The 12159-nt window shown below is 38.0% G+C and overlaps 1 protein-coding gene across 3 annotated transcripts in view; it reads right to left on the bottom strand.

The window, feature by feature from the left end:
• Window positions 1–1443: 1443 nt before the first annotated feature.
• LOC142099271 (glyoxal reductase-like) overlaps window positions 1444–12159 on the bottom strand; it is a 125611-nt gene continuing 114895 nt past the window's right edge. For 2 of the 3 annotated variants that reach the window (XM_075182555.1, XM_075182557.1), the window contains one exon: window positions 1444–3421. In XM_075182555.1, the coding sequence (XP_075038656.1) occupies window positions 3320–3421 (102 nt within the window). In that variant the 3' untranslated portion in view covers window positions 1444–3319. The remainder of the gene's footprint in view (window positions 3422–12159) is intronic. The other variant, XM_075182556.1, reaches the window with a different exon arrangement.

The raw sequence follows: 12159 nt of genomic DNA, 5'->3' as shown, positions 1-12159 counted from the left end.
CATATGGAAGTCAATAAAACTCTATGGATTCCTTGCTCACCCCACACGCAAGTGATCTGCTTCACCAAGCAGTGTTACTGTAAACACGGACAGATATAAATACCGGTACAGTGAATTATACCACTACCACCCAAGACAACAGTTCTCTCTTTTTCCTTACAGAAAGTTTTACATTCAGTCATTCACCACGTACAGTATGCAGCAGGTCCAATCTCACACATGCATCTGAAATTTATAAGCTTTTACTCATTCAATACAAACTCAAGTTCATAAATGTACTACATCTGTTTAACCCACTTTGAACTTTATTAAAGATTAAATGAAAACTGAAGAAGTAACTTCACATTCCAAAATATAATATATTTTCTACTATTATCTATGGGCAATACATAATTCCAGGCCTACAGTTAATCTCACAAGTGAATCTGTGCTGTTTCTATATATCACAGCTTATCTGGTGTCAAAAGAACTTAATAAGTGTTTACAGCTGCAATCAGGACATAGAATTAATGAAGGAATAACCAGTGTCAGGCTGGGTTATAGAGGACCCTCCAGTAAATCTAGATCCAAGGGCATTGGATGGAAATGAAAGTACATTTTAGATGTTTACAGACAGGCCGCTAACCTGAGGCGGCAGAGGCGGAAAGCTCTTTCTTACAGCATGCGTGTCAAACCTTTTTCCTTCATCAGCAAAGAAAATCGTGGGAATGTGAAGGACAAACTGATGTGCGTTCAACAGAGATTGTGGGGCCTATTTATTAAAAATGGTACATGTACCACTGTAATCCTTGTTAAATAGGCTTCTGCAGGCTGTGTATGGTGAAGGCTATTGGCAGAGAAAGAAGGAAAATTTCATTGCTGGTGTTAACACCTTGACAGCTAGAGAGAAGCCCTACCTCAGAGAAGCTCTAACTGCTAGCTGCTCGTCCACCAGCCCAGCAACTGAAGGAGGACTTGAGGACAGTCCGCACAGCAGAGGGCGCGGACTGTCCACCTGACAGGCAGCACACCTTGTTTATGCTGTTGGGCTGCCATCATGATGATTGATAGGCAGCTGGTATGTTGGAAGCTGGTGAGCGGTCCAGTGGGAGGGGTGCTGTGCCATGAGTGCTCCTCCCACCAGACAGCCCACCAGCTGAATGTCAATTATCATGATGATGCAGAGCGCTCATAACACGGCACTCCACCCCACCAGCCAGCCTTAATTCTTGATTTTGAGTCCCTCCCTCTGTCTTCCCCTCCCTCTCCTCTGTGTGTGACACCCTCCCTTTCTGTCTCGCCCTAACGGGGATATTCAATTGTTACGAAATCCCGCCGCGTAAAAACTGGTAGTAGTTAGCTGGATTTCCGAGCTGAAATCCAGCGATAAAATTACCGTAGTAACGGTGTTTCCGCGCACTATTACCGTAATAACGGTAATAGTGCGCGGACCGCAGTATTTTCGGCGTTTCCGCCGACACTTGAATACCCCCCTAAGTGTTTGAAAGCATATCCTTCTCTCTCCCCCTCAGAATGACAGTCTTTCTCTTTTGTCTCCCCCTCCCCACTGCATTATACAGCTATTCCCTCTATCTCCCCCTTCCTTCCGCGTGTGACAACCTCTCCCTCTCTCTCCCACTTAGAGTGTCACAGCCTATCCCTCTGTCTACCCCACCTGAAACATAAAATTTGTAGATTGCATGGGTGTCACCAAATATCCCAGCACCAGCCCTGATCTACAGACTACATTAATGTAAACTTGTAAATCTCTTAAATGTTTCTTGACACCAAACGGAAAAAAAAAAACACCACTTTTTTTCTTGTGACAGATGTTTTACTGGGACCAGTTCACTATTAATATGACCAGTACAATTTCAATGATCTGTGCAATATTAACATTTATAGAATGCCAAGTTGAAAATAATTGTTTTCTTCATTATTTAACGCTTCTTGCTAGATTGCAAACTATGTAAAATTGGTTACTGACCAAAAACCTGAGAAATATATTATACATCATTTTTGTTTCCAGAGTAATCATTTGTTGTTATACATTGTTATAAAACGTTTTATTTAACAGCATTTTTTCATTATATTGAAATATTATACCATGTAGATCTACAATGTACTATCTAATATTACTCTATAGCAGACAAATATTTGAATGTATTAGAGATCAATAATTTTGTTGATCAATGTTTTGCTTAAGTAGATTTCTTGTCGTCTCTTGATTTTTTTCATTGAGACAGAGATTATTAAAGTTTACAGAAAGAAAGCAAAGAAAAACATGGGAGGAACAAAGTTGTAAGATTTACATGAAGTCTTCTTATTCTCACAATGTTCTCACACCCTTTTCTGCAGACTTTTCTTTTGTCTGTCACCTTTCAAGCTTCTATTTTTATCTTGTACTGTTATAAATATACCTGGAACTCCCTAATATCTGTATTGCAGAGTTATTAAAGCTTCCTGTAGACTTCAGTCAAAATGTCAAGAGTACACGGACCAAATTTGTGTTCATTCATCACTGTGAGTCTCAAACATGCCCTTGAATACTGTTACTAAGGTAAATGACACTTTATAATTAACGGCAGACTTTTGCCAGTGCACAAAGCTATCACAATGGCACAGGATCTGATCATATGATGGCATTTTCTGATTAATGCATTGTAACTAATTCATGTATCAATCCAACAGTTTATAATCTAATTATATTACCTGTTACATTTATCAGTAATACTAGGGGTTATAATCCTTTCAATAGCTCCAAACAAAGACACAACATGGTGAATAGCCAGAAAAGTAGGAGGCATCATAAATATAATACTTGTGTATATGATGCTGTATATGTGTCAAATTAAATATACAAGTGTCAAATTAGTCTGTTAACAATAAAACTAATCATTTCTTCAACAAAGGGCTAATTGAATGTACAGATAATTTCCAAAAATAAATTTACATGTACCCCACCCCCAAAGTAGACAAAACATATTGTTCCTTCATAGAGGTTACAAGTACTCAACCTGTGGCTTTCTAGATGTTGGGAAAACCAATTCACAATGTCAAGAGAGCCACAGAAACTAGAGGTCAAGTATATGTCAATGAAGGTAAACTATTTGTGATTGAATACAAAACAATAACAAATTAAAACAGTTATATTCCAAGAAATGGAGAGAAAAATGTTAGACAGTCGAAATTAATTGTAACTGCTAATAACATAAACACTTCTGTTGATCTGTCAAACATTACTTTTGAATGCAGAAGTGATTCATGTGATAGCAGCTATTATGTGCTTTTCAAATTGCGGCTTCTAGTGTTTTTTGAAAGTTGTGTCTGGATTCTGGATTCATCCTTTCCACAGTGGGTACGTCAGATGGATCAGCTTCCTGTCACTGTGCAGTGAAGATATTCGCTCCATGTCAGTCTGCTGCAGATGAAAGTCAAAAACCTGTACAGACACATTGCCAAAAATTAGAGTCAAAGACATGTTGGTGAACTAATAGATCTATAACATGACAATAGTATTTTAAGCAAAAATACTAATCAAACTACAATGGTGTAGCTAAAACCCATGGGCTCTTGCAAAATATAAGCTTGGGCCCTCCTAACATCACCAAACACTAATAATCCAAACACCACACATACATTGGCCACTGCATATTTCACACATACTCTGTCTTTACTGTTGTCTATCGTCCTCATGCCCTAAGCCTGCATAACCTATAGAGGTTGCAGCTGCTACCTTTATTGATACAGCTATGATATGTTTTATGTATTATTTTTTGGCATAACAAATGTGAGAATTTAAATGGGTAAATTATCAGCATGGGTGGCATCTTTCAACACCACTATGCCTTATCGGTATCCAAAGTAAATGAATAATGCTCTGATGGCAGCCATCTGCTTAACTGCAGAACTCATCAGTCAGTTAGGCAAATAAAGCTATCACTTCCTCAGATAAATGATGCACACGTACCAGGCCATCCACATAATGTAAAAGAAAACGGGCTACATCAGACCAGGCCCCCTTCTTCCTTTGCTCCATGGCCCAGTTCTGGCACTCACATTCCCATTGTAAGCGCTTTGGGCGGTGGACAGGGGTCAGCCTGGGCACACTAACCAGCTACTGTGTAGCCGGTCTTCAGTTACACACTATATATTATAGTCTTTGCATGCAAGTAACTTCTCATTGTTGGCGTTTGACTTGACTGAGTGTTCAGCTGAACTGTGATTACCTAAGTTGTGTCTTGTGGTAATAAGCTATTAATATTATGTATTCATTTGTACATTATGTATTATACTGTATATCCGGTTGTACAATTAAATGTTTGGTTTTATTGAGATACAAACATGCTGCAAGTTTCTTGATTGATACTTAAAATGCTGGGGAGTTTAAATACCTTATAGACTGGGTATATAATATATATATATTGGTATAACTGATGTGTTGTTATTTAGGCCCCTATTTACCAACATACTGCTCATAGCAGCAGTAGAAAATCTTGATCGGCTGCAGTTTACTATTAAAATGTAACCAGGGCAGCTTAGTGAAACTCCACTCCCTGGCAATACTGGTTGGTATCGGTAAGGCCGAATTTATAGCTTCAACAGGCCAGACTGAAGGTATATGCGCTTGCTGGTTCATGCGCATTGAAGCTCTCAGTTCCACATCCAACAAAAAGTTTTAAAAAAACAAAAAATAGAAAATACAATAAAAAAAAATGTTTATTTTTATATATTCAAATAGAAAAAAAATCTTTATTAAAATAATAAAGTATTTTTTCCAGTAAGAATCCTCTGCTCTCGCCATACTAAGATAGCAATAGAATTAGGGCGACAGCAACGCCAGAGACACCCAGCAGTAGCTGTCACCATCCAGTGGACTTTGATAGATAGCTGACTAATTTCATCTGCTGGCAAAGCTTCTCAATGCATGTGAGAATTAGGTGACATTAAAACATAAATCAGAATTACAATCCTAAATACCGAGATTGGACTGCTTTCTGATCGCAACAAGCAGAGAAGACAATGAGCTACATGCAGGGAAAGTTTGCAGGTAACGGAGTTCAAACACTGCACTGATAATTTTGAAGTAACCACTTCATAGATACAAATTGGATACCACTGAAAGACAAACTCTCCTTAATTTAGTAGCTCTGAAATTTTAACGCAATATAGTGTTCTGAAGTCTGTGGATGTGTTGCTCCTAATCATTTGCACGGGAGTGATTGTCTGTCTGTTTTACCCAGCATTGTTTAATTACTGTGTTTATTCCCAATTGTAAAGGCGCTACAGAATTTGCTGGCACTTGTAAATAAATGGGATGATGAGTGACTGCATGAGTTCCTTTAGGGATGGCTGTTTAAAATCGCATACAATATGCTGCTCTGTGATCTGTCATTATTTGAATGACCTTATCAAATTTCATCTGTCTGCTCTTTTATGGATATATTTTTTGGGAATCTGGTCTAGTTCTCATCATAATTATTTATGATTTTTAGAATAAAATTGTTATACTAATCAAGCCAATCCTTTATTAGTGAAGTCTGTGCTTACATTCATTTGTCAAATGTAACTTTTAATTGCAGTCTAATTATTGTTTCAATTTAGAGACTTTTAGACAGTCTCCTTAGCATGTTTTTTATTCTGGTTTCTTGATATAACAATCCGAGGTGAGTTCAGCATTTCCCTCAAAAATAGCCATATACAACTGTCTTTACAGTTGTATACTATTGTTTTTTTAGGGCCTGGAATCTCTTTTGGTTTTTGTCATTTGAGACAGTTTATATGTATGTGCAGTGGTCCAAGTGGGCTGGTATACAGTGCTATGCCCCACCTCCACTTCTCCTAGTGCCTTCATTGCAAATCTATCATATTCCATTTACTTCAATTTTCCACTGCGACCACTGTGTATGTGTATAGATGTATGTGTGTATACAGACATGCATACAATTACATAAACTTAAAACATCCTCAGGAGGTTTCTCTTAAATACTTGGAAATTTCTATCCACATTGATCTCTCTAAACTACAGTTCCTCAATTTCCTTTCTAGATCTTGGGTTTTTCTTTTTCTGTGCTCTCATCGCCCTGTCTCTGCCATTTCTTTAATTAAGCTCAGCTACAATAATTTTATATGTCCCTTAGGCCCAAGTGCCTTGCACAGATAGCTCATATAGTTTGAGTCGCAAGTGCACAATATCTTCTGCTCTGAAGCATTCAATTTCTATTGCTATTCCATTTTTGTCTCTATTTTCTAACCATATGTTACCACCCTTCACCTCTAAATTGGTAGCAGAACTCCCAAATGGGGTAATTGTTCTCTTTATATTCACATTTCAAAAGCTTCTAAATGACAAATGACAAAATCATTTACAGATAGTACAGGGTCCCAGCCCTCATTTACCACCTTTACCCTCAGGCAGATGTTTTAGGTATAACATGGAGAAGGGGATTATTACTTCTATCTTGTGGGCTTGCACTTAATATCTCCCTGTTGGGATAAAATGATCAAAATAATAAAAAAAAACATACCCAGGGAGGGGGCTTAATAATTATCCTGCCATCCATTTGCTCTTTATGTTCTCTAACCCCATCCTCATTGTCAAAACAGCCCTTATCAGATATCTACTGGGTCATTCCATGTCAAGTAACCCAGAAAAAAATCATTATGACACCCACTGACTCAGATGTTCATGAAACTACTATCACATACCTACTAACCCATGTAAAATGTATCTTCTCTAGGCTCTTCTCATAGTTTCTGAGATATAGGGGGTCAAAGTTATGTAAAATTGCCCAGAAATGCCACTCCTGATTCTCCGTCAAATCACAAAATAGGGATTTCAGAAAAAAAAGTTACCACTCTTGCCTGACTCTCAGAATCATAAAAAATTATTTAGTTCAAAAATCAAGAATTTTTTGAGACGAAAATATTCTTGTTTTCAATAAGCATTATCAACCTGAGGCAGAGGAGTTAACATGTCCGTTTTTTTTAAATTGATCCTTAAACTATACTTTAAAAGGCTATGAAAGAAAAATAATGGGATTTTGATTGCCTATATGAGTTTTTAATGTTTAATTAAAATTTTCTCCTTACAATCGAAAAGTCGGTGGGTGTCATGGCCTGGGTGAACTGACATGGAATGACCCTACTGACAGTTATACCCCACCACTGGAAATCCCCAACTCCCCCACAATTTTGGAATGGGTTCATGAAGTTTGCTAAATCATGAGGATGGAGAAGGAGAGCAAAGCAAAAAAAGTAGTAACTTTGGGCAAAACCATCATCAACATTTATTTATATAGCGCCAGCAAATTCCGTAGCGCTTTAAAACCATGTTGCATTGTGCATTGGAGGGGCAGGGGGTAAAGTCAAATATGGGGACAGATTTATAGTTGGGGTAGGGCATGTCCTAGATCAGTGATGGCTAACCTGGGACACTCCAGGTGTTGTGAAACTACAAGCCCCAGCATGCTTTGCCAGTCGATAACTAGCTGATTGCTAGCAAAGCATGCTGGGACTTGTAGTTTCACAACACCTGGAGTGTCACAGGTTAGCCATCACTGTCCTAGATCAACTTTTAATATCAGTGTAAAAATAAAGTTAGCAAGTATTTGCATGTTAGATGAAAAAACAGCCAGTATTTAACTTATCTGCAAAATAATAAACTAATTTTCACCCCTTGCATTGTAACATGGTTTGTCCCAGAGAACATTTACTACTTTCCTTAATGACTCAGGCCCTTGATGTCTACCTGTGCCTCAGATTGGACACACTTTATTGGCTAGCTTTAAGAAGTGACTTGAATGCGGTCAGTAAGAAATTGCCAGTATGAGAAAAACAAGTAGAGTAACAAGGATCTCTGCACTGAATTACTTGTTTTTCTAAGCATGTAGAGAATTATAAAACTAAATTATAAATAGAGTATATCTTCTGATGACCTTATATGTAACCCATCACAATTACACAATGGCTGTGTTATTCCCTGCACAGTAAATCAGCCACTGTTTGAAGTTATGTTTTGATGACATAATTTTAGTCTCCCAAATATTATTTAATGGCAACACATAAAATTAATTTAGACAGCATCATCCACTGCATGGTGGTCTCTAAGAGTTAACTCTATGAGATTCTTATTCCATAGAATCAAAATTAGTCCTTACAGTAAACTTGTAATCTAATCTCATTCAGTGAAAAATGACCTCACATCGTGCAAAGTTTTCACACATCAGGGGACCTAGGCAGGGGCACACGCACGATTTTTAAGGGGGGCTCCCCCCCCCAAAAAAAAAAATATAAAGAGAGCTGCTGCGTAGCTCCATTTCGGCGGCACTGCACTGAACAGCAGCCGCGGCGATGTCAAAGAAGTGTCCGCAGCGGTGCTGTATTGTACTAAAATACAGCACCGCCGTGGACATTTCTTTGACAGCGCCGCGGCTGCTGTATAGTACAGCGCCGCTATGTAGGGACACTGTTCTTCGCGGAGAGGAGGCGTTTCTGGAGAACCAGAAACCCTGCGTGCGCCCCTGCTAGGTGAGTTATTATTCAAAGGGAGATAATGTAATTTAATGGGATACTTGCATAAATAATTATTTATAATGTATAAACTAAAGTGAATATACGTAAACAGTGATTCCAGATCAATAAAAATGAGAGCAAAACATCAACTTGACATGGATAGTTGGAATAATGTCAGCCATTGTCATGGTTTTCGCTGGAAATTACTTAATTTCTAAATCTACCCAAGCAAATGTTATATTGTTCTAGAGTTTTTTTTGGAAGGAAATTAAAATAGCTTTTCATTTTCCATCCATTGGCTAGAAAAAAGAAATACAAAATTAGCCTACCAGTATGTTTTTTTTTTCTTCTTGGACTGTTGGAGGAAATCGGAGCACCTAGCGGAAACTCATCCAAATACGGGTAGAACATGAAAACTCCACACAGATAGGGCCTTTGTCGGAATCAAACTCCTGACCCCAGTGTTGTAAGACAGCAATGCTAACTACTGCCACCATGCTACCCAGATGTAATCAATGTAATGACCTTTCATAAAGGATATACTCTATTACAGTGTACCAACATAAAGTACTACTAAGAGCTTATGAAAAGAGTATGTTATATATAACATTTGCAGTCCACATTCGTTGCTGATGTTTAGTCTGTGCATACCTGAAATATTCCAGCAGGAACTGACCCACTAGCATTTCATCTCCTGTGGGCATATTTGTTTAAGTTTAGCTTTCTTTCACTTTTTTCATCAGAAACTCACACAAGTCTGCCCTATTTTTATTGCTAATAGATCCAATGGGTATTGGATCTTTTGGTAATTACAACAGCAATTACTGTAATAATATTGCCTGGCATGGAATAGCTGATCCAAATATCCTGTGTAAGATACCTATGAGACTAGGAATTTTCTATGATAATACAGAAACATACCAAAGTGTTCAGATTTAAATGTTGTTTGTATGTATTGCAGGGCATGAAACCAAACTGCAGTAGTGGCTGCTACTGGTAGCTGTAGTAGGGAGATGAGAGGTGGTCGGGATTCTCCCCGGTGTGCTGTGGCCTCATATGACATTTTTAAAAGTAATTTTTACGAGAACATAGTGCAAGTGAAACAAGTGCTGTAACTCATAGCAAGTAGATTTTAGCATTCATTAGTCTGACTACACTAGACTGCTAAATGCTTAGATCTGATCATTAGTTATGGATACAGCATTTTTCATACATAAATTCCCATAAACTAAATGTGCAAGGCAGAACAATAGTATATTTAGCGGTTTCACGTTTAATATCAACTCAGCAAGCATTGTGATAAGAAAAAGGCATGATGAAGTAGAGGTAAGTAATAAACAATGATGATCAGGTGAGGAAGGGCATACTATTCAATGTTCTTCTACTGAACAGAATCAGCTTTGAATTAGAGTTCCCTATTCCCATCTCCTCCCACACTGCCTCTTTTGTATTTATTATATATATATTTATGGATACACGTCTCACTGAGGTCTAGCAGGTCATTGTCTATCCCCTAGACTACAATGTTCAGCCTGTATTTTATTATTATTAACCATAGTGGTTCATGAGGTTGAAGGATTTTCGGAGTATTCATATAGCATGCTTGCATAGCTCACAATATCTTTCTACGGCTGGCTTATTTCCAGCAGTATATGGACTGATCAGTGCATTGTATGGCCACCAGACAGGAAGCAGTGCTCTCGTCACTCTCCATGTCCCCTCCCTTCCACTCTTTGTTTATTTTCTAGGCTTTCCTGAAACATTGTTTTCAGCGATGAGTTTGTTTGAGATAACGTCCTCTTGTATGGTCATTTTTTCCATCATAACTAGTTCTGGGTTTAAATACACACATTTTCCTGATGTGTCTGTCCAAGCGGCAGACCTTTAGTGTAGATCACAACTCTATAAAGAGAAAACAAATGTACTGGCATGCAATGAAGACACACAGTTATGTTGCCACTACCCTTCATAACCAGGTGATCAAGAGCCCCTACATGTAGTATTAGTAATAAGCAGATTAGTTGCATAAGAAGCTCTTAAGGGAGTTTTCCCTTCTTTAAAAATAAATGTTACTAAAAAACTTCCAGTACCATTAAAAGTACTGTCGTGTGGGTCCCTCACTTTGGCCCCGCCATTTGCTGTAGTTAACAAGGTCGTAGCTATATGTTCATGCCAGGACTCTGATAAATCCAGTGAATGGTGGGGTAGTTCCATATCAAAGTACTATTTCTGGCAAAGAAAGTAGTTTAGTAATACTATTTTTTTTAATGTAAGAACACATTATTGTGCTTTACCTTCGAGAGCAATTATTACACAAAATAGAAAAGATTATGTTCCACTAAATAAACAGAATAGTACATATTTTTATTAAATCTGTTGTTTGCTTATACCTCTTTTCAATGAGGTGTGACAGTGGTACTGGTGCACAGGAGCCTAAAATCTCATAGATCTGTATGATTGTCTTGCAGTGCCCTAGGTAACAGAAATCCATTCTGCAGCTTATTAGATTCAAACACAGGGGCATGATGGCAACGCAAAATGTATGAATCTCTACTTTCATTTACCAATTGAATTCTGACCGTTTGACATATCTTATTCTGTTTTTGTGAAAGTTTGTCACATAGCTCTTTATATAAAGTTGCAGAAAAAATATCAGCAGGTTGACTATAGAATTTTAAATTAAAGCAGCTTAATAACCGCCCCAAATTTTTCTGGGGGTCTTAGCTGTGCTATTCTGTTATGCATTGTACTGGCTCAAAAAGAAACTTTAAAACTTTAGTGAACTTATGGGTTAAACAAATGGGTGTGAGAAGTGCAGTCAATAAAACAAGGATTGTTACAGGTGACATCTTCTGTCTATGCATAAGGCCACAGGCACTTCCTATGTCATGCCATAATCTGGGCACATTAGACAACAAAACATACAGCCACAGTGCTTTACTTATAGGATTAATGTACAATTATATTATGTGTATTGTGTTTAGTCTTAAATGTATTAGTTTTTCAGAGTGAGAACTAGATGGATTAGTGCTGGAACCAAGCATCAGTGGGAATCCATCCATCCATCAGTCTTTAAGCTTTATAAATAATTTACAGTTAACATCTCTAGTGAGCTTGTATTTAGAGGCAGTTTCATGCAATGTTAGTTTCAATTAACTAAGAATATGATTTGAATGCAATTGGTGTGCCTGTAACATTTAGAATTTAGAAACGTTACACATAAAGACGCATGTAAAATAGAAGCAAAAGTCTGCAAAATTATGAATGCCGACCGTAAATAAAGACCCTGTTTGCAGAAAACGGCCAGTGGTGTAGCAATAGTAACAGCCACTACTGGGCCCAAGGGCCTTAGACAACCAACCTTGACTTATATATGCTGCATGGGCTCAGGCTGCCTGTTTTCTCACCTATACTTGTGACTGCAGAAGCTGTTGTACAGCAGTTATAAGAAGCTATCAAAAGCGAGAGCTCCCAGAAAGCTAGGCAGTACTGCTAGAATGACTATAGTTGGTAGGTGTTATTAGTGGTGGGCAAGTGTGAGGGGGAAGTCACCTTATGCACTCAGGAACCTATAGCTATACCACTGAAAATGGGATAACGTGTTGGCTTGTTTTACATACACGGCAATTAGATCTCACCACATCAAACGGCTACACAGGTGCAAAG

This window comes from Mixophyes fleayi, chromosome 8, assembly GCF_038048845.1.
Source record: "Mixophyes fleayi isolate aMixFle1 chromosome 8, aMixFle1.hap1, whole genome shotgun sequence".
Lineage (NCBI taxonomy): Eukaryota > Metazoa > Chordata > Amphibia > Anura > Limnodynastidae > Mixophyes > Mixophyes fleayi.
The sequence above is the reverse complement of the archived record's forward strand: the minus strand, read 5'-3'. Positions and strand labels throughout refer to the sequence as shown.